At 37.8% G+C, this 24118-nt stretch overlaps 2 protein-coding genes across 2 annotated transcripts in view; one reads left to right on the forward strand and one right to left on the reverse strand.

Annotated features, from left to right (window-relative positions):
* The window catches only part of LOC111865135 (mitotic spindle assembly checkpoint protein MAD1), a 25277-nt gene extending 3202 nt beyond the window's left edge, over positions 1-22075 (forward strand). Inside the window, exons 2-13 of the mRNA XM_023852893.2 lie at positions 949-1121; positions 3955-4131; positions 4936-5139; positions 5486-5616; positions 6439-6720; positions 8300-8444; positions 9303-9495; positions 9793-9958; positions 12043-12215; positions 15948-16138; positions 17132-17315; positions 21894-22075. Of these exons, the coding sequence (XP_023708661.1) occupies positions 949-1121; positions 3955-4131; positions 4936-5139; positions 5486-5616; positions 6439-6720; positions 8300-8444; positions 9303-9495; positions 9793-9958; positions 12043-12215; positions 15948-16138; positions 17132-17278 (1982 nt within the window). The 3' untranslated portion in view covers positions 17279-17315; positions 21894-22075. The remainder of the gene's footprint in view (positions 1-948; positions 1122-3954; positions 4132-4935; positions 5140-5485; positions 5617-6438; positions 6721-8299; positions 8445-9302; positions 9496-9792; positions 9959-12042; positions 12216-15947; positions 16139-17131; positions 17316-21893) is intronic.
* Positions 21415-24118, reverse strand: part of LOC111865133 (matrix-remodeling-associated protein 7) — an 8489-nt gene continuing 5785 nt past the window's right edge. Inside the window, exon 3 of the mRNA XM_023852890.2 lies at positions 21415-22024. Coding sequence (XP_023708658.1) covers positions 21910-22024 — 115 coding nt within the window. The 3' untranslated portion in view covers positions 21415-21909. The remainder of the gene's footprint in view (positions 22025-24118) is intronic.

Below are 24118 nucleotides of genomic sequence, written 5' to 3' on the forward strand. Positions count from 1 at the left end.
AATTAAATATTTATGTTTCTTTTCACTTCTAAATAACACTTAGTTTTATGATAATGAAATTATTATTATTGTTATTATTATCATTTATTTGCTTGTTTGTTTACTTTTCTTCATTACTGTGTTTTCCCAAGAAATTTCCTGTAATTTATTTTTGACTTATAATGTGTTTGTCTAATGTTTGTATAATGTTACACTTAATTACTTTCATCTTCACTGTGCTAAGTCTGTAATTGGCCTTACGGCTGTTAACTTGGCACATAAATAATAAAGAATTGAATTGAATTGAATTATTATTATAAACCCATGTTAAATGGATCCCTTTTCAACATGGCATGTGCCTTCTTGTGTTGCGGATCAAGGAGATGGACTCCAGATATGGAGAGTAGCTGTGAATATATTGAATAAGCACTAGTGGATGGACAACAAGATATGGTCTACTGGCTGAGGGGTTGGGCATGGGGTAAAACCTCACCACAAAAAATAATGTTATAAATTGTTACACAGGTCCTCAGAATTGGACAGACTTTTTTGGGATAAAAAAACATACACTAAGGAAACTGGATAAGAGATCTGGCATGTGGAATGTAAGGAGTATGGGTGATACAGACAGAATTCGTCTGGCTCAGGATAGGTACCAGTGGAGGGATCTTGTGATCATCATAATGAGTGTTAGGGTTCTGTTCAGTGATTGGAAATTTTTGAGTAGCTGAGTGACTGGTTGTTTCTGAAGAATGACTTAGTTTCTTGTAGTTAAATAGTTAGTAAATTATTCACATACCTTATCTGTAGCAGATCCATGGGAATCAAAAATGTATTATGCATTTTTACATTAATGGTGGTTTGTGTGGTAAAAGGAATATATGATGTGCAATGCGCTTACAAATTTTAAGTTTCCTATTATAAAAGAAGAACATTTCCATTAAGTTTTTTTTTTTTTTTTAATTGCAGCTTCACCATGGAAGACAAGGTGGATGAAGGCAGAATTGGCAGAAACAAAGGCTCAGAAGGCCAGCCTGGAAGAACGAATACAAAAATTGCATTCTATCAGGATGGAGTTGGAGTTAATGTTTGACAATGAGAAAACAAGCCTCTTAAAGCAACAGGAGCGGGATAGAGAAACAGTAAGATTATATAATAAGAACAAAGTTTGCTTCACATTTATCATGTAAACAATTGGGCAACAAAATATTTCTGTAAGTGTGTCAAGCCAATGGGTGACAAATTTTATCTACTTAGTAACTTATAACTTATGTGTCAAGCATGATGAAACACTAAATAAGAGGTGCTACTTAATGTTGGAATTTGAATGGAGAAGAATCAGGACAATTGGTGATCAGCTCAGGGAGGGTGTGATGGGCAAGGCATGCAGCATGTGTGAGACAAATTCTAAGTGCATACACATTTTTAATTGAAAGTAAGAAATCAGTTGGGAGAACTAGGCATAGATGGGAAGATAACCCTAAAATGAATCATAAAGGATTAAATTCCAAATTATTTGTTGCAGTTGTGTACCTTAGATGACCATCTTCATGTGTGGCTGAGCTGAACCCCATTTCTGCTAATACATTTATGAAGTAAATCTTGTTATGAGTGTTGATGGATAATGGCAAGAAATATCCTTGATAATACACAGCACATATATGAATTCAGTCAAGATAAAAATTAAATTATTGTCTCAACTTTCAGCATAGAGTCCACAGTATCAAATTTGAATGCAGTCCTGCCTATGGTATCATAGATTAAAAATGAGGGCAGGCAGGTGAATTGATATTGTATCCCCCCAACCCCAGTATGCTGATTTATGCAAAGAATGCACAATAAAAAAAAACTTCTGATAGCATTGTATATGAGTGCCCCCAGTAACATTTCAACCAGTTACAGATTTTAACGAAACCTAGTATGTATGCATGCCACCCAAACTGTGTACTCTTACTTCTTTTGGCTTATTTTAGACTTCACCCATCGTCCGGTATATAAAAGACAAGTCTATCTGTGTACTCTTAATTTATTTCCATCAAAAATACCAAAGTTGAATGTGCATAAATTTCTGAGCTGAAAATGACATTAACACTGTTTAATATGTGGCCATGACAATTTGTGTAGTTGATAGATTCTAAAAATATACAGTTTGTTAAGGGCATATTTACCCCTATTAACTTCTGAATGCCTGAAACAGTCCTTATGAAACTTGATATGTATATCATGGCAACTGTGCCCATCTGAACAGTGTCGTTCATCAGTCTGTGTATCTGTATTTGTATCCCTCATATTGCTGCAAGGCAACAGCTCAGTTAAGTGCGTCCCTCCTTTTTGTGCTAGGCAGGTGCTCAGTAAACACATTCTCGTGGCAAAGAATACACATTACAATAGAAGAATTGTTGAACACGTCTTTTTGTGTGTGGTCTGTCTCGTATCTAAGGAGAGTCTGTGGGTCTGTTATCTCCCTATCATTGCTAGGTAACAACTCGGTAAAGATGTTCCTGTGGCAATGAAGAATTGTTAGAGGTGTCATTTTGTATGCATTCCATGTTTTATCAAAGGAAAGTAAGCGATTAGTTCTTCCCCAAACTTCTTGTATCATGTAAAGCCAAAGTTTGGTGATAGTTCAAATTCAGTGTCAAATTTTGATCTTACAGCAGTGACTAATGAGCAGATTTTGCTGAGCATGTGAAATTTTGTGTGGAGATAGTTAATAAACATTTCTATTACAAATATGGCAAAGGTGCAACACTGTGATAAAAATGTAAAACAGTTGAAACCTTTACTATTATAAATTATGTACACAAATGGATCGGTAAACTGGAGAGGCCTAATTATTATATTACAGTTGTTGCTGGGTGCACCATCTAGATTGAAGCATTTCAGAGGACATGGATGTCATTAGTTCTATCCAGGACTTCTTTTATTTTATAGATATGCTGGTGTGACTGAGTTTGAAAACAACATCGGTTTCATTGAACATGTGCAAATTTAAAATATTATCAGAATCTTTTGAGAAGTTTCAGAGATTAATTATATAAATGGGCTGACTGTTAATGGCTACAGTGACTGCATAAAGCATTTGTTTTAAGCAATAAACACATAAAAAGTCAAACGAAGTACAGTAAAACAAAACTGACGACTGTAATTGGATGGCATCATAGCTTAGATTAATTTAAGGGTGTTAATTTTGTTTAGTGTTAGAATCCTTAAAGTTGTTCAGCAACTTAAAATTCATATTTTCTTGTCACAAGGTGCTGAGATAGCTTTATTTGTAAAATGAGCAACGTTGGGAGCTAGATAACTGAGGGTTCGTTCTTGGCAGAGGCATCATTTTTCTCTTCACCTTCACCTCCAGACTAGTTCTGGACCTAGCCTCATATCCAGTAAGGCTCCTATTTGGTATTGAATGCAGCTGGAACTTAAGGCTGGGGCCACACAAGCGCACAAAATGTGTCCGTTGTAACAAATGTCGAGACGTCCATTGTAGAAATAAACAAGAGAGGCGAATGCTTCGCTTTCTTCTGGCTCCATTGCAGACAATAAACTATGCACCACATTCTGCAACTGTGTGGTGTCCTCAGCAACATCCATCATAAAGAAAGCAGTCTTCTGGGATTTGGCACTGTGTATATGGGGGGTTAACACCACATATACACGGTGCCAAATCCCAGAAGACTGCCTTCTTCATAGTCACCGCCGTGAAAGCCTCAAATCTTACATCCATCATAAAGTATGTTCGTTACAACGGACGCATTTTGTGCACTCATGTGGCCCCAGCCTAAAGGTGACCGTTCACCTCCTTCTGGTACTGGGATTAGTATTTTACTTCAATACTTCCTTTACACCTTCATTGTATGGTGCTTCAGCATGGAAAAATTTTACCCTTTACATCACAGGGTCTCATTTTGAACACAGTTTATACATTTGTGTTAGCCATTCATCTACATTAGATCAGAGAAGTTATTTTTATAGATCAAGGCATTGGAAGGCCGGGTTGCTGTACTGCGTAAACGAGAGGTGGAGAGCAGGGATGAACTCTCTCAGTATAAACAGTCTGCTGAATCTTGTAAATATAAACTTGAGAAGAAGATCCTCCTCCAGCTTCAAGAAGAATATGCCCGATTCTTTCACCAGTTTAAACAGGTAAGATTATGAATGTCATGTTTACAGTCTGATGGTTAGAATTATGAATAAATGTTAATTGTAGGAGTGTAGCTGAAAGATGAATCAGTGTAGCAGACAGTGATTTGCTTAATGGGTCTAACGTTGCTGTTATGATGCAGTTGATTAACTCATGGTAACAGTGATAACGATACTTATAAAAACAACCATGTACATTGAGTCACAAAAATACAGATTACCATTCTTTAGAACAAATAAATTACAACCAGCAGAAGTAAGCTCTGCAGTAAGTGTAACTTCGATGGAAGGGGAAGTGCCTGCTAATACAGGTTGCCCTACCATCATCCTGTTTTTATCTAGAAGATCATCCTGTTTATATTTCAAAACACAACTATCTCCGTCTTCAGGTGAAACTTAGTCAGTTGGGCCCAATCGATAGAGCTGGTCCCTAGTTCAGAGCTCTGTCAGCTGGGTCCACGTGAGTAAGTTTTACCTGAAGACGGAGACAGAATCCAAGCTCCAAAATGGTGTGTTATGAAATATAAACAGGACAATGGATAAAGTCCAGAAACATAATATTTGTACTAATGTACAATCATCACAAACTTTTAGATCTTGGAGTATTTACTGGTGGAATTTGTGTTGTAAATAGAGAATTTTAATTTCAGTTGGAAAACAAGATTTGTCATTTGTTTACAGATGTAACCACCCTCTCAAATGGTAAAATTAATAATTAGTGTTAATAGTAATAATTGTGATGCGTTTACTTTGACTTCGGTGGTCATTTTAGTTAACAGCAGCAGCTAATGTCCTGTAACCATTATGATTCAGATGGAGCTTACACATAAGAAATGTGCAGCTGGAGAACAACGAATATCAGAATTGGAGGCAGAGTTAGCACTTTCAACTGAAGAGGCAACATCACTCAAAGACTATATCAAATTGCTTGAAGAGAAAGTAGTCAGAGTTACAAATTTAAAGCATCAAGTAGAACTCGATGAACACCGCCTTACTCAGGCACAGCAACGGATTAAGGTAATTTTTTTTAATCCTTCTCATCCTCCTCCTTCCTGAGAATGTTGTGGAAAATTGACAGGTTTTGTATAACCATTGTAAAGTGACAGGTTCTTTTTTGGTGAGAAGAGAATGCACAGCAACAATTTTTCTTCAGTTTAACTTTAAAAGTAGGAGTGTGCATTAAATTCAGCAGCTTCTCAGATTTAATGCACATCACTGTTTCAGACTGAGTTAAGGTGCCATTAGGATTTAGGAACACCGTGACATGAATGCCAGTCCTCCATCAGTGAAATTTGCATTTGAGATAAAGATTCAAGCTTTCTTGGTCAAGTAGAAAGATTCACTTACTTCACCTTCTTTTCAGGAGTTGGAACTTGAGAAGGAGAAAGGAGAAGAAGCTAGAGAACTGCTGGAAAAACAGCAACATAATCTCATGCGACTACCAGACCTGGAGCGGGAGGTGGCTTTGCTCCGAGATGAAAATAGGAACCTTAGGTTTGCCCTGTGTTTCATTTAATGTGTTATGCCTTATTAATGCTTTATATAATAATTTTATCAGGTGTAAATATTGTATACTATTGAAGAAAGTAGATTTATCCGATGTCTAAGCACCATTTAGACATGTGGTGCATGAACACAAAACTGCACATGCCCTTAACCATGGCAGTACAAGGAGGTGAGTCATCAGTTCTACACATTGGCTGCTGCTTCACCCCAGGAAATGAAGCAGTAGGACAGGAAGCTGGGCAGACTCAAAATTCCTTGTGGATATAGTGGAAAAGAAATATTCCTTCCTCTAACTGATATCAAAGCTAATATCTTGATTTCTCCAGTGCTAAATTATTTTCAGCAAGTAATTTCACATTTACTACTTGAATGATTTACATATTTATATTCACAATTACTATTCTAAAGATGGCATTGAAGTTGGTTCCCTCAAGGAGTTCTAAAATATCTTCGCCGATCAAATTACTTCTTCTTTATGGACACTGTGATGCAGTGAGCAGGGTAATTAAAGCAGATTGCAGATGTGATTGTTTATTTCTTTAATGCACTTCGATTAAAATATGAACTAACGTGGTTCAAACTACCATATTCCCAGTATATGCAAAAGCTTATGGATAAGTTTAAAAAAGTATAGATTAAAGACAGTTTGTACTATAAGACTACAAAATTTGAATTGAGGGTACTCAGTTATAGGAAGAAAAATCTACTTGGCAAAAATTGAATACACCTAATCACCACAGCAGAGGTGATAACATTTCTGTAACAACTACAGTAATTAAGTAAAGAGAGCATTGATGTTGATTGTTCTAGAGATGCAGTCCACAATAAGCTTATACTGGAGGAAGAGGTGATGGACCTTCGATCACGCCAGACAGGTTTTGAGGAGCGGGAACAGAAGTTAGCACAGCTAGAAGCCTCACATGGACACTTGGAATCAGTTCTAGAACGCTGGCGTCAACTTGCTCGTGACCACTGCCTTGGAGTCCCACCAGAGAAAGCCATGGCAGGGCCAGAATTACTTAGGATGAGGATTGAAACACTGCAACAGAAAGAGCTCTTACTTACTGCAGATGTGGGGCACCTTGATTCGAGGTCAGTCCGTACAGTTTTAATGCAGATTGATGCTGCTTCAATTTTGGGGTTCTGTAGCATTGAATGAGATGGAGAGATGATTGTGAATATTCAGTAAGCAACTACAAGGGTAAGCCAATGTGTAAGTTACACATCGATATAGAACTCAAACAAATAAGAGTACTGATTTGAAAAATTCTTTTATTTCTCAACATAATCTCCCTGTACATTGAGGCACTTGTCCCATCATTTCACAAGCCCCTGAAAACCAGCAGCATAAAATCTCTGGGCTGCTGTCGGAACCAGGTGTGTTGCTCTTGCATGAAACGCGCATTCCCGTACTGCCAACAAGACAAATGAGACTGTGAAATTTCAAGTGGGAAGTCCTCAAGCATCCTCCATATAGCCCCAACCTTGCTCCAAGCGACTTCCATTTGTTCGGCCCTCTTAAACATCATCTTTCGGCTGAACATTTTCCCGACGATGAAGCTGTAGAAAGGGAAGTCACCACCTGGTTCCAACAACAGCCCAAAGAATTTTATGCTGCTGGTTTTCAGGGGCTTGGAAATGATGGGACAAGTGCCTCAATGTACAGAGAGATTATGTTGAGAAATAAAAGCATTTTTCAAGTCAGTACTCTTATTTGTTTAAGTTCTATATCCATTTGTAACTTACTTATTGACTTACCTACATATTTGAATCGAAGCAGTTGTGTAGCTTGTTTCAAGGTACTGTCCTATGTTAGTCTTGCCTCCCTACACTTAATTCAGCCATGCTCCCAGTAGTTCCACATCTTGGTCATAAATTACCTCCGGTGAAGATTTTTCTTAATTCAGTGGCCAAATTCATTCTCCCCAAAGAAACTTCAAATTTGAGATGTTACTGTTTGTAATTAATTATCAGGCCATAAGAATCGTAAGCTTAAATAAGTAAAACAAGTGCAGTACTTGGACTTCTCTTAAAGCAAAATGGAATCTTCTGTGCAGTATTTATATAAATATTATACAAAAACAATAGCAGATTGCAGCACAACCTGAACAAGCTTTTCCAGAAGAAACATTGTCGATATGACTGCACTGTGGTTTGTGGTTGAAAATGGACTTAGGTGGCGCTCGTCCGTCTTATTTGTAGCTGCATATAAGCATTTGTAGGGTGTACAGTTGGGCATTGAACTCTCCATTCTGATGCTTGCCTTCTTTGTCTTCACCTGAATTCTCTTTTTACATTCTCCTTGCTTCAGTTTCTTGTTGTACTGTGGTAGCAGGCTGATTAGGAATATGCTTGATCCAGAACAGTGACGTGTCTGACATGCTTCATAATGGATCATCTAGGTGATTTGGTTCCCAGAAGCACCTTGACTCTTATGGCTGGCAGGGATTTGTGTCTCCATCACCTAGCAAATGGATGCCTCTCTATGGCACCAAGACACTGAAATTTAAGGATTTTAGACAGCTTGTCACCATATTTACATGACAAAAGGTTAACACGCTGTAAAACAGTTGTACTTTATTGGAGAACTGAATGCAAAATTAATTTTTTCATTTATTTATAGTAGTCTTAAGTGTTTCCTATAGTTTTGAAAGTTTTGTGTGTGATACAGGATGAAGGCGACCCAGCAAGCCAAATCCAAAGTTTCCATGGAGCTGGGTAAAGCAACAAAGCAGATAGAGGGCATGCAAACAGTGAATGATGATCAGAGCAAGCTTATAAAACGCCTTCAGAAGAGGTTGCTTCTAGTCTCACGGGTATGTCTTTATACACAGAAGAGTGTTATCAGCTTTCTGATTTGTAATCTAAACACATTTACACTTAGGCAACATGGTGCCTGTCTACCTACATTGGCCAGCCACTCTTCAGCTATACAAGCTATTATCATCATTATCCTTTATGATATTAGGCCTCTTGAGACTGCTGGAAGTGTTTCCAGTGTGTTGGATATAAATGCTGCTTCCATCTTCAGTGTTGGAGTAGGGTGAGTGATTCTTTTTCCTATGGGTTTATTGGACTAAAACTCCTCCGCACTTCACCCTTTGGGCCTTATGGACAAGAATGCATTACCTTCCCCTTTGAGCATGTTTGACCAAACTCTGTATGTACATGAACACTGGTATGTCTTACTGCCTTTGACTCAGAAGATGAAAGCAGCATGTACCTACATAATGTTGACAACACTGCCCACTTACATTGCAGTACCCAAGAGCAGGATCAACATCAAGAGATGCTGTTTTGTATCTGCCAGTAGCAAGGTTTCATCACTAAATGTTCGTTTTCTGATGGCAATCAAAATAGGTGAGACCCTCATTTGAGGTTTATATGGGGAGCAGTTGATTTTAAAGCTAAACTAAGGAAAGTCTTAAATGGAAGATATTTGACACAGAGATGATTGACTGCAGATCAGAGAAATTGAGCGTTAAATGAGGGAAAACCAGTAATCAAGGAATGTCAAATGAGGGTTCCACTGTATTTTTTTTTTCTGGGGGAAACTTACTGGATATATATTGCAATCATGTAAACTGGAATGTTACCAACTGAAAGGTCCCATGAAGTGCACTTCGTATACATCATCCTTTCATAGGTCATTCATGTAAGGTACAATGTTCCAGGAAAGAGACAGCTATCGGTCACAACTGGACCTGTACGAGAAGGAATTAACAATAACTTCTTCATCAGGATTTGTGAACTCTCAGCAGCAACAGCAGAAGTCACGAATAGAGGCATTGGAGAAGACAATTGAAGGATACCGTGATCTGGTTGAGAAGTTAGAGGCGGATCTAGAAAAAACAGTGAAAGGTTCAGGCAAGCACATACATGACTGAAGTTACAGTCATATGGTTTAACAGCCTCTGTGTGTCTGGTACTAGAACCATAAACTTCAACACTGCTGAGATTAAAGCGTGATCACCTTTCACCAAACTTTTATGTGTATTTCATGCTTCATCCTTCCAACCTAAACTATACTGTCTAAATTCTTCTGTGCTGTCAGTGCTAGGTGACCTGCATATGTCACAGAGTTTCTTATTAGCTGATATCATAAATTGTTCACTTATTCCTATTTAGGTCTTTGGAGTGTTATTATTTTGTCAAAACTTGCAGGTGTCCAGTTCAGTGAAAGAATCAGTAAGTTGGAGGAAGAGATAAATTCTCTGCAACAAGAGAAGGAACATCTGATGAAACGCAGGGACGAGCTGGAGGTGGAGCTGGAGTACAGGGCCCTGAAGGGTGATTTCAATCCTGTGAAGTCCAAGGTTTTGCACTTCAGGTAAGACGACAGTAGAAGTTCTTTTGTACATAAGTTCTGCCTGTGCGTAACTGTGCACACATTAGGAAAACATGCTGCAGTGAAGGTATAGCTCACACATAGTTAAACTCAGCACTGGATGGGGGTGAGTAATAACTTATTTCCCAGCTACTTTACCTTGAGGTAAAAGTCACTGGTGTCTATCCGATTGGAGGTTGGTTGGCCCCAGACCTGAATGGCATTCTGTGGAGAAGAGAGAAATCACTTCACTTGCCAAGAATTTAACCCTGATTCTCTGGTTTCCCAGCTGATAGCCTACTCACAACACTGACTGCACTATTGTATCCCACTGTTCTCTACATAATTCATTTGGATCCAGTTTCACATCAAAGGCCCATACTGAAAAATGTTACATAGATTTCATTTCAGAGCAGTCAGTCATATTTATATAAAGCTCAAATCAGATTGGATCATTTATCATATGTATGGCTTATACAAAAATGTGTATGTGATGTAAAATATTTGGGTTATGAAAATCAAGAACTTCTGGAAATGTTTTTTATCTGATGTATATCAGTGGAAATAAAAGGATGATTGGTTCTTTGGTTCATACAGAGAACTAAGTGCATCTCCATTAAAAAGGCAACCAGTTAATGCTGTTGAAAGAAATAATCTCTGCTTATTCTGAGAATCATACACAATATGTAAATACACTACATGGGCAGAATATAGAGTTATATATGTTAAAGCAGCTAGTATGTGTAGTTAACCACTGTAGTTTAAAAAGATGGCTTGTGACTGGTTGAGATTCAGTCCAGGTTCCTACTGAACACAAGTCTTAAGAGCAGCACCGCTAATCCAGCATCCTTACAAAATGCAAGAAAAATGGCTCTATAGTATAACATCTCTGTCAGTAGTAGATCTGTATCTGCAGTAAATGAACATCAAGTCTCTGTTTAGAGAAATTTAAAAATTTGTTAAGAACATGTTCAGAAACCATACATGCTCTTAAATTGCACATGTTTTACACTTTTATTATATGATAATTAACCAAGGAATTCCTTCTTTTGTTCCACATCTGTTATAGATTAGGTTCTTTGGCTTGTTCTGGTTAAGAATTTATCTTAAAATAGTGAACTGCACTCAACTCTCAATTAACTGGTTTGTGACTTAACCGGGGCTACCAGGGCTTTTTTGAGGCTTATATGTTGTTTAATATTCATTCACTTTTGTTTCACATGGTGAGTTGTAACACTATTTTTGCACTAGTGAACCAAGCTCAGCATTTTTTGGTCCCGTTATGCTAACGCAGTGTTCTAGGGTAGGGGTGAAAGAATGCAAGGATTTGTGGAAAGTTTCAAGGACAGATACAGATCTTTAAGTGTGTTAGCAAAATGTCAGGGCATAAAAGGAAGCGTGTTGTGTTAAGTATTCAACAGTAACTCGTGTGAGCCGGGCTTAAAAATGTAAAGCAGTGACGAAATCGTAAGTTCCGTGGGGGTGCAGCCAGAAGAGCGGGAAGAAAGTGAGAATGAGGAAGAGGTTGACAGTGCTTTTAGTAAGAAAATATCACATGGTGCTGCTCTTAATCATTTGGAATCCTTACTAGACTATCTTGAGAGTGAAGAGAACAGTTTATTAAGTGACAAGCTAATATTACGTAGGCTTCGTACGGATATCCGTAAAAAGGAAAATGCCACAAAAAAGCAAACGACAATATTAAATTTTTTTAAGTGTTAAGTGTGAATATTCGTAAAAAGTGTTGGATGTTGTTGAACACTGTGATTGAAATAACTAATTCATACTTCAGTGTAATGCAAAAAATGTATTAAATAGGCCATGAGATGACATAAAAATAAGGTTGAATAAATTTAAATACAGGTAGGCCTATAGTATTATGAAGGTACAGTATTACAGTACTACTTTTAATAAAATCTGTCTTAACCGGGTTTTCGATTAATCGTGATTTCCATCCCCACCATTATCCCGGATAATCAGGAGTTGAGTGTATGTGATTATTTGAGAGGACCCTTAGAACATAGGATGGTCCCAATAAAGTGTCTTTATTAGACATAATTTTTGGCAGTGGTTGTTGAATGTTGCAGGATGAATCCTGCAGCAGAAGCAGAAATCCAACGTGAGGACAGGTTGACACGCCTTCAGCAAGAATGTGATAGGCTACAGGTGAGGGTGCGAGTTCTCGAAGAGGGACAGACACAGGACGTGACAGAGGCAGTCAATTTGCACCTTGCTGCTTCCAACACACAAGAAGTTCAAGGTAATATGCAGTCCATCAAACAAAAACAAAACAAACTCCATGGTTTTAGTCTGCAAGTAAACTATACCGACTGAGTGACCACCGCTTGTTGGCAAAGTTAGTTCCAACTTTAGCAGGTAGAGGGTGTGTGGTCAGCGCAATGAATCCTTATGACCTTTAATTTCGGTTTTCTACACCAGAGCCGCTATTTCCTTGAAATAGCTCCTCAATTATCCTCACGAGGCTCAGTGAACAGCGATCCTGACCCAGTACTTCTCAGGAAATCTGGTAGCACCAGAAACCAAACCCAGATCTCTGGATCTGTAGCCAGGAACTCTGAGCACTATACCACATATGCAGTCACATCCAGTCCCTCACTGTGGAAAAAATATGTAATTAATACGGATGGAATTAGGCAAAATACACGGTGTGTCCAGGATCTGTTAGGACTCTTTTTTTTTTTTATATATATTTTGCCCTGCAATGCCATCTGTTGGTGAGTTATGGCATTAAGATTCTTGAAGTTTCAGCTGTGACTGTATGTAATTTCAAAGCGCAAGCATCGCTGCATCATGTGTTCTGACCTTGAATGTAACAGTACTGTTCTGACGCTCATCGGAAAATGGCAGTTGAACAGAAAGCCGACATCAAATTTTGTTTGAAGTTAGGCAAAACAGCCAGAGAAGCATACAAAATGATGAAAAGTGTGTACGGTAGTGATTGTTTGAGTCGCTCAAACATTTTTCGGTGGTATGCTGTATTTCATGACGGCAGGGAGGACATTGAAGACACTCCACTATGCATTAAGGCCGAGAACAATTCACACTGAAGAAAATGTAAAAAAAAAAAAAAAAGTGACCGAAATCCGTGTATCAGACAGATGTGTTTCTGCAAGACTCTTCGAGGAGCTTTTGGGAATACCAGAAAGTACTGTGCATAAAATTTTGACCGAGAATCTGGGCAAATAGAAGGTCTATGCACGGTTTGTACCGCACGCGGTCAGGCGATGAAAAACATGCCAGAGTGGAACACTGCAAAGACATGTTATGGTCGATCCAAAGTGATACAGAATTTACAAAACTGATTGTTACTGGTGATGAGACGTGGTGTTTTCAATATGAGCCTCTCATAAAGCGGCAGAGTGCAGCGTTGTTGAACCCAAAGAAAGTGTGCATGCAAAAGAGTCGAGTAAAGACACTGCTAACCATTTTCTTATATTCCAAAGGAATCATTCACAAGGAATTTCTGCCAGAAGGTCAAACAGTGAATTCTGATTATTATCTCAGAGTCCTCAATCTTTTGTGGGCGAGAATTCTTTGAATTTGACCTGAATATCGAGAGCAAGGTTCCTGGTCACTGCTCCACGACAATGCCCCACCCCACAAATCGAAGATCATGTGTGATTTTTTGGCCAGAAAGGGGATTACAGTCCTTGATCATCCTTCATATTCACCAGATTTGGCTCCAGCAGATTTCTGGTTGTTCCCAAAAGTTAAGTTGGCGATGAAAGGAGACCGTCACGGCCCCATCCAGGACATCCAAAGGGAATCTACCACAGTTTTAAATGTGATTCCACAAAAGGAGTACAGTGACTGTTTTCAAAAACTTTTCAATCAATTCCAGCTATGTATTGATTCAGAAGGAGACTGTTTTGAATAAAAAGAATGAAATTTTTAAAATAATTCATGTCTTGTATTTTTAATGAACACAGTCCTAACAGAACCTGGACACACTGTGTATGAGACAGATTCTTAAAAAAAATCATTGGAAACTTTGGGTTGCTAAATGTCAAACAGAAAAATCTAAGAAGAAATTACAGAGACCACGGTAGCGACAAGAAATTCTTATTATATTGTTACAAATCTTAGAAGCTAAAACATTTTGTGGAGTAGAATTTCAAGCTTCAAAATTAAGCAATTATGACAGAGTAATTATGGAACAAGGAAATTTATTAGACTCTTAGAACTGTTCTTTGCAAATGGGATATTAAAGTTAGTCATGCAAAACATATTCCTTGCCTGTTCTGATTTTCAACAGAAACTTCATGGTATACTCAGAGGGATGTAAACACATTACAAGTAGTAGAGATGATGTTTATGTGGAGTATCGAGAAATGAACAAGAAGGAATAAAATCTGAAGCCAGAATATTAGACAGGACCTGAAAGCAGAAACACTACAAGAAAAGTTGATTGATTTAAGGACACAATTTAAATAATCATTCATAATAAAGTAAAAGTAAATTTATCCCTAATGTTATATTTTGGCGTCCTGTTGCACTGATTGAAGTCCATGATTTATTTAAACCGTCTTGTAGTGCATACACTCATTTATCTCCTCCTCTCCCTCGCACTACATGTTTCGGCATAATAATGCCATCTTCAGGTGCTTACTTATCCACGCCAAACTAGTTCATTGCATGCCTTGTTCTCATATTAAAATAACTAAAATATGTATCTATCATATATATTGTCAGACGTTAAAAATATTAAAATTGTTCAGGATACCACATCACTACGTCGCACCTCACTACGCCAGTCACGCCCATTCTCCTCTGTTGGAGCACTCCTTCACTATCATGTGTGTGTTGTGCTTTTGTTGTGTCTTGCTCCTGTGACTGCGTGTGTTATACTCGCAGTATAACACACGCAGTCACAGGAGCAAGACACAACACACACATGATAGTGAAGGAGTGCTCCAACAGAGGAGAATGGGCGTGACTGGCGTAGTGAGGTGCGACGTAGTGATGTGGTATCCTGAACAATTTTAATATTTTTAACGTCTGACAATATATATGATAGATACATATTTTAGTTATTTTAATATGAGAACAAGGCATGCAATGAACTAGTTTGGCGTGGATAAGTAAGCACCTGAAGATGGCATTATTATGCCGAAACATGTAGTGCGAGGGAGAGAAGGAGATAAATGAGTGTATGCACTACAAGACGGTTTAAATAAATCATGGACTTAAATTTATCCCTGTAACAGGCCATGGAGGCCCATGGGGATGTCAGAGGTTGAGGTTTCCAACATTTTCTAGACAGTTGGTTCATAGTTGGCGGCAAGGTTGTCAGCCCTATGCACCAGCTGCCCTTTACCCCCAAGAATATTCCTGGTACTCATTTCTGTTAGAGGCTGAGTCAACCCCAGGGCCATAGTGCGGCTGGAAGGATTAGTAGTCAATTGAAAAAAATTCAATGACCTCATCGGGACTTGAACCTGCGACCTTCCGGCTTGTAGCATAGTGCCTCAACCAACTATGCTACCACGTGACTCAGATCATTTATAATAAGTTGATTAATTTTCTTTTTGATTAGTCAGCTCCTCAGTCGGAAAGTTCTTGTCCTCCATCTAGATTGACTACACCCAGGTAATATCCAGGGATATGTCTGTTCCAAGCATATATAAGCACTAAACTGTTCTTCAGTTCATGCAGCCAATCCTTTGACCTTTCAACTCCACAGTATGTTGCCCTGTCCAGCAAAGTCATCTCCAAGTGTGCATGTTTGTCTTCATTTCACATGTGCTGTCTTGCACTCTTTGGTGACCCAAAATTGGATGAATGGCCTAGAAGAGTAACAAAATGTTAGTGTAAGATGGTGGTGATGATTATGGTTTCATACTTGCAGCTTAATTTTGGACCTTTGCCTCCATGGCCTGGTGACTGAGCACGGGGAGTAGTAGTGGGGTTGATTGTATCATGTTTGCTGGCACTTCAACATCTGATTCCATTGTATATTTCTGTATTGCAGATTTACAAAAGGAAATCCAGTCTTATGAAATGAAACTCCAGAGGGTGAAAGAAATTGTCAAAACTACAATCCAGGAATACCGAGATGCTTGTTACATGCTGCTTGGTTACAGGATGGATCGTGTCGAATCTGGCCTCTGCCGTCTCTCCAGCATGTATGCTGAGTCTGAGGACGATTACCTAGTGTTCAAGGTATGTGGAACAACCAAGATTTCCTGTGTCTGAAACTATATGAGAGATGAAATTTTCATGGCAGTTAAGATTTAGACTGTTGCCTTTTGGGTTATGACACCCTACAGTCTGGTAGATGATTATCAGTGTTTTGTAGGAAGATTTTACTTCCATCTAAAGGACAAAAGGAGGTGTCAGGTGTCAGCCAGTATACATGGTGTCATAACATATAAGGACACAATGAAAATGCCTGAAGACTAGTTTACCCAACTGAATCAAGGTGATTATGGGGCATTAAGAAGCTGCACACAATCTAGACCTCAGCACTGGTTTGTAATGCCAGCAATAAATACCCATTCTTTAGCTCCTAAGTTCTTTTATGTAATATGAATTTGTAGTAGCTGCAGTTCTCTGCTAAATTCTAAGAGGGTTTTGTCTGTGGCCTTGGGATTGCTGGGTTTATTGACCTTGACCATTGTCCGGTATTCTAAAGACAACTTCTTTGGAATTGGATCTATTCCTGTCTTCACATGAAAGGGTGGGAGGTACTTACTGTGTAAGGTCCACTAGTAAGAGCCTCATTGACTGGAAATGGAAAGCAGAACAATTCTAGCTACATGCCACTAAATTACTATTAACAAAGACCGGCTTAAAATGAGGCCAAATGATGGGAAGAGGTGTAAGGAGGAAGGGGACAAGAGAAAGAGAAGACAGAGCAGATGATAGAGAAAAAGGGAAAAAACTGTAGAAGAGGACAAATGAAGAGGAACCACAACAAGGGGGAAAAGAGGAGGAGGAGAGTTAAATAAAGAAGAAGAAAGCTAGAAGAGAAGGAAAAAATTAAATTGTTCTTGATTACTGGGAAAGCATTACTCCAGAAATACTTACTTCTGCCTGTTGACTTGCTCGTGAAAGGGATGATCTGAGGAAGATGTACCCACACACAGATATCTGTGTTATGACTATCAAATGGTTAAGCCTATTGATCAGCAATTTTTACCCCCTCTTTTTCAGCTGAATGATAGCGGCCCAGATTTGCTTGAGACGCCTTACTCCACCACTCTTGAACCATTTATTAATCTGCATCTGAAGCGTCAACATTCACCTCCTATGTTTCTGAGTGCTATCACAATGGATCTGTTCAGTCATCAGACAAATTAGCTCAAGTGATGGACATATTACATTTAATTAACAGCAGGTAATTCTTCATATTTTTTCGCATAAGAATTTGTCAGAAAGTTTTTGCAGAGCTGCACATATTGGCTTCATTTTCTAGTAAATCAGCTTCATACAGGGCAGACCACACATACCAGGTTTCTAGTTGCAGTTGTCTCTTCACAAATTTACTCTTAAGATAATTAAATCAAGGAAGATGAGGTGGATACAGCATTACAGCCAGAAAACCTCACTGGGAGAGACCACCTGAAATCCTAAATGTAGACAGGAGAATAATATTAAAATTGAATGGAGAAATAGGATGTGAGGGTGTGGAGTGATGTAAGTGGCTCAGGGTATGGTCCAGTCATAGGGCATTTGTGAAAAGGTTTGGCAGAAGTGGTCAATTTCTTGATCAGTGTAGACAGTTTTTCAGAAAAGACTATGTTGCAGTTATGATGGATAGTATTGTTCGTTCATTAGTTTCTCTACAGTGTTTTGTTGGGCTCTGGTCACTTCTTCAGTTTCGTAATTCTGTACAATCAGGACTAGACCATCACTGTTACTTATACACAGGACAACATTAACAGAATAAACACACAGAAATCCATGCCTTAGATTGTGTGGTCACTGTGATCAGCAATGTATGGTATCAAGCAAACTCCATGGTTTTAGTACACAAGCAGACTATACTTGCCGAGACACCGCTATTTGTCGGCAAAGTTAGTGCCAACTTTTTCGGATAGAGGGTGTCACGTGGTCAGCGCAACGAATCCCCACAGCCATTAATTTCGGTTTCCTAGACTGAAGCTGCTACTGTTCCATTCAAGTAGCTCCTCAGTTATCCTCACGAGGCTGAGTGGGCCCCGTTCCAGACCCACTACTTCTCAGAAAATCTGGTAGTGCACGGGAATTGAACCCAGACCTCTGGATCTGTAGCCAGGAACTCTGACCACTAGACCACAGAGGTGGTTAGTGTATGGTATCATAAAGGCATAATATACATTGTGCTTAACCTAGGAAACTGTTCACTGACCTTAGATATTGCAGCTTGTACATTTCTGAAAGTAACTGTGCAGCTCATGAGGGGAAGGTATGACATTAGCAGAGGGCCAGGACAGCGGGAAGAAGCAATGAGAGAAAGATCTGTCTGAAAATGAAATCATTGACTCACTGACCACCTGACTAAGTATCTTAATGGGACAGAAGGTGGAGACCAGCAGTTCATGGTTCTTTCCACATGCAGAATTAAGTTTGGCAACAAATATTATAGATTCTGCAACTACCTAGTCTTCTATGCAACAGGCATGTAAACATAAGGTTCCTCTCTGATTTAATTGTAGAAGGGAACTTTGTTATGAACATATTTTTGAGGCTATCTGGATGATGTTACAAATTCAGCAATTTTATTAATTGTTGTAGAACAGGTGAATAAAAGTTAAGAAAGAATTATGGTTTAGAAGACAATAAAATTCCCTCATATATATTCTTACACATCCTGTAAATACATAATACAGTATGCTTATTCTTTCTGAAATAGATCAGTAAAAACAAATATTTTTGGTTCCTTTGCATTTTTTTCTTCTTTGATATGTTTATAAGAAGAAATGTAGAAGAGTGGCTAAGGGATTTAATTTCATTAAATTAAAATCCTTGCCTGTTTTGTGGGATTTTCATTTTTATCATCACCATCTTATCATTTTTTGTGTGTACTGAATTCCATCTTGAAATATCTTATAAACCTTGTGATGGATAGATAAGTGGATACTGAAGAATTATTACATGGTCAAGTTCCAAGAGGACTTGGTGTGTGTAGCAGCTAAAAAAACAAACAATAATAGACAATAAGATACTTATTTTTCATATAATTCTTGACAGTATATATTACACAAATGCTGTAAACATGCATAAAATATATCCTTTCTTCCCCCCTGTGACTGTTAAAATACTTCACATACTAATGTACATTACAGACTAGTACAAAGTAAGGCAGAGAGCATATCTGGCTGCCTTTACTGCTTCAGATACCAGTGCACTCAGTGCCACAGACATGACAGTTGAGTGTCAATTTGTCATGTAGGAAAAAACAGAGCTACAGGGTTACAATGTTGGAGTATTGCTTGTCCTGAGATAGACACCACATAGATCAGCAGTGAGTTCTTGTAAACTGGTAACACTGCATCATCCAAACTTTTTCCACTTCACATGTGAAACACCATAAAAACAGCCTGCACATACTAGATTACTGGTCTCTACACTCTGTATCTACTACTGCATGGATGTGATAAAATTCAGTATCAGAGGTCTATATCAAATGTCAGGAAAATATGATTTTGGTTCTTACCAGTCCACTATAACTTATTTTAAATGAATCTCAAAAGTTTTTTTTCTTTCAAAATGACTTATTGTAATCTATCTCCTTCCTTCTCACGCACATACAACAAAATTAAGATCAAACATTTTTCATTATGGTGTATATTTAACGGCCTACAAGCAATTCTTCCGATGAAATTTGAGATTTTCACAGCATTGGAAATTAAGATTTTACTTGTTTGGGTTATGCCACTGTGTTATAATGTAGTCACAGTTATGAAACTGAATACTTTGCTTGCATTCAGGTGGTACTCAGCTCAATGTTGTCCATGTTACTGGCTGTCTTGTGAGTTTTTCATGATTTCCATTAATATCTCCAGGGAGATGCTATAGTTCATACCTCATGAGCAGTGACTGATAAGTGTGTAAACAGGATAAAACCTAAATACTTTCAGTAATTCAATATGAACTGTCCTGGGATGAAACGTTGTGAAGCATTGGATATGAATCCCAGTAATGTTACTTTAAATTTTTATCTGATAATATACGTAGTTTCTGTACTGTGTAGACCTATATATTCCTAATTTGTAAATGTATTTGGCTGTATAAAAATACATGTACATTTATCGTTGCTCTGGGGAGAGGGCTGTGGAGTTGGAACAATAAATGGACGAGAATCTCAGAGGTAATTTGACACTTAGATGACAGACTTGGGATCACTAAACCTTAAATTTAGGAACGCTAAATGGGGTTCCACTGTAACAAACATTCTTTTACAACCAGAAAGTTTGAGGTATGCAACAAATATTATTTCTAGTTTCAGACTGTCTTTAACCCATTTCTAGACTTTTTCACTGTACTATACCAAGTCTGTGTTAGTATATACCACAATTAAGATCAGATGGCTACGTTCTATTATGATTTCAGCACTCACCATATGACAATAGAATTTAATTTATATCTAAAGCACTTTATGCACAGAGAGGTTTAGCTCCAAGTTGATTCTTTTACCAGAATTTCATTTAGCAAATTACTGCAGAGGATTCTGTACTAAAGTAATATTAATCCACTAACTTGTAAGCACCTTTGAACACAATTAAATTACAAATTTTAATAAATCGTTAATTTGTGCATATTTCCTTTACATGTATAAAATCTGACACACTGTTCTTGCACCCAACACTTAAAAAGTGTAGAATTGCACTAAATGAAAATTCCCACAACAGATGTTAACAGTAGCGTATAACTTTCAGATTTGTATGTCTGTATTTCGATAGGATTTATGTACAAGAGTATGACCAACACCTTGTGGCCGATGTGCAGAAATACAAATTTCCATATTTGAAAATTGATTTGTCCAAAGAGTCCCGTTATAGAGATCTTGGGTCAGTTGCCTATGCATCACGTAGTTCACTCCCATCAGTCACAGCAGTGCAATAAGAAAACAGTTATCCTTATGATCTTGTCAGCTATAATTTGCTGTTTACATTACTACTGTTTGATGCTGCAGTTTACTAGACTGGCACGTTACAAATTATTTCACGCTTTTTCAGAGTATATAACTGTTATTCCACAGGATCTCATGTAATAACTAACTCTGTGGCATCTAGTCTGCAAGCAAACTACACAGGCTAAGCAACTGCTGCTTGTCGGCAAAGTTAGTGCCAACTTTAGCGGATAGAGGATGTCATGTGGTCAGTGCAACGAATTCACATGATTGTTAATTTCGGTTTTCTAGACCGGAGCCACCATTTCCTTGAAATAGCTCCTCAGTTATCCTCACAAGGCTAAGTGGACCCCATTCCAGACCCACTACTTCTCAGAAAATCTGGTAGCACTGGGAATCGAACCTGGACCTCTGGATCTGTAGCCAGGAACTCTGACCACTAGACCACAGAGGCTGTCTGGATTTGCAAGACTCAGGCTGACAGACTCAAAGCTTCCATATGACCATCTCACAGCTTCATGCAATATGAAAACTGTAATCTACTTTAAACTTATCCTGATCTATTTCCAGCTAACACTATGGAAATTATTTACATATCTTATGAGTAATCACATTTTTTCGGTGACTGAAAGCTGAATGTTGTATCAATCAATAATCCCACTTCTGTGACACTAAAAATAAGTTATCTTGAATCCAGTTGCCACTGTTCATAATAACATGGCTATGTTCCATGTTCTTTTACATTCTTAACTACTTCAGTGGAAAAATAATGCTCTCTGATTTTAAATTATTTTTTAACTATTTGTTCTTATTGTTATAGTTTTATAAACATGTCTTCCTGAAATTATTGTTGCATTACAGGAGTGCATCGTGTGGGTTATCTGCGGTACAGTCGGAGCTGATCTTCTAGTTCTTCCATGGAGTTTACATGGAACTTATCCTCTTGTTCTTTCAATAACTGAAAAATTGCCTCCAGTTGTTTCCTCTCTGTCCTGAAAGTGTTTAGCCAGAATATGAATATATTACATTTTGATCTCTTTCAATGCTTTGTTGATTCTTGAAAGAAATTTAGTATATGAATGTTCAAAAAGTGTGGAACCAAATAGTATATTTTATTTTACAGTGTTTTATGTATTATATTCTCATATACCACGGCATGTGAGAAGCTACCAGCTCCTTCAACATCTTAGAATATCTGCTTAAACAGTGGACCTGCACACTTCTTCACTTTTGTGCAGTAGGTGTGGTAAATTATTCATTTTTAAAGTATAAACCTGCTGCTACATGTTGTTCCACTTTCCCAAAGCCAATTTCTTGAAACCTTTTTGATTTCCCAACTATGTGCTGTGTACCTGGATTATGTTCTGAATGATTATCATTAAATTAATTTGCTACTTCTCTGTGGGTTCAGCCTTCATGCTCACACAAGAGAATAATCTTTACACATTATTCTGGTAATACAGACATTATTCAGCAATGTCTTTATACATATGTGATATTGGTTCCAAACATTTTGAACATCTGCATGGTGTTGCTCTGATGAGTCTTATCAGAGCTTTACAATAACCATTGTTCTCAGGATTCCTGTCATGGTCCCCCCCCCCTTTAAGATATTACCTCTCTCCCACATGGACACTGGGTTGAATGTTGGGAATAACTTACATTTCATGTAAGCAGACTGGAGACAGTATAAATTAAATTTATACATTGTATTATGAAATGGACAAAAATGATTAAGATTCAAAACCAGGACATTAGGAAAGAATTTAAAGCAGAAACATTACAAGAAAGTCAGATCGGGATAATTAGCAAGGAAATGTGTACAATGGGGTACTAAATTAAGATGTCAAATGCCACTGGGGAGACCAAGGGAGGGGAAAACATACAACCTACAGCTGGGAAAGAAATGAACACCAATACAACAGAAGTACTTAAAGAGAAGAATGGAGAAGCTTTTATAATAAGTAGGGACCGGATTTTAATGCAAATGCATATTTCTTTCTTGCAACCAGAAAGTATGCTCGTTTGGATATATATATGAATTACTTCATTTCTTAAATTTTGGACATGGTTTGATGGTGCATATAAATGCATATTTTGCCTGTTTTATGAATAAGCATCATATTTTCAAATATCTATATTTATACTGCATATTTCCTTTTTTAAAATGTTTATCATATATATTTTTTAATTTTATGTTCAAATTTTCAATCATGGTCGTGTTTATACAATTTTTCTTTTCTGTATTAGAATATGTTGCATATTTGACTCAACATTTCATCATGATTCATGTTTCTGATGTAATATTCCCCAATCCTTTTACTTGTAACTTGCCTCATCTGCGTACCATCAAAGTGGCCGCAGAGAGATTAGTCGGAAGCGTCCACATGTAGCCGCTATCAACGTAATACTATTCAACCGATAAGGGACTTCACTTATTTATTTCTGAAGTCTCCATGAGATTCATTATGCTTCTTCATTTGATCCTGGGAGCCATTCACATTAGTTGTGACTAGTCTGTAGTTAAGTTTGTTTAGCTTTCTGTAGTCATGCCAAAAGTGAAAATAAGTCAGAAAACTAAATTACAGCTGTATCAGCGGGAGTTCGAAGGAGAGATGATAAGTATGAATAACGAAATTCTTTATTGCCAAGCATGTGAGAAAGCAGTTGGTTGTGAAAAACGCTTTCAAGTGCTTCAGCATTTGAACACTAATATACACAAATAGAATATTAAAATTAAATCCACAAAGAGTGCTCCTGTTCCAGAATCGCTTAGTGAATTTTCTAATAATAGTTTTTCAGTTTTCCTTTGACTTATGCGAGGCCTTTTAAGCGGCAGATATTCCGCTGTGGAAACTAACCAATCCTACTCTGAGAAACTTCATAGAGAAGTATACACAGTGCAAAGTGCGCGGATGAATCTACTGTGAGAAAAAATTACATGAAGCAGTGTTACGATCTTACAATTGAAAGCATTAAAGATAAGATTCAAGATAATTTTGTGTGGGTATCAATCGACGAAACACGAGATTGTGAGGGACGGTTTATTGCAAACTGTATAGTTGTATCCCTTAATAAGAATGAAC

Source organism: Cryptotermes secundus, unplaced genomic scaffold (genome assembly GCF_002891405.2).
Source record: "Cryptotermes secundus unplaced genomic scaffold, Csec_1.0 scaffold90, whole genome shotgun sequence".
In the NCBI taxonomy this organism is placed as follows: Eukaryota; Metazoa; Arthropoda; class Insecta; order Blattodea; family Kalotermitidae; genus Cryptotermes; species Cryptotermes secundus.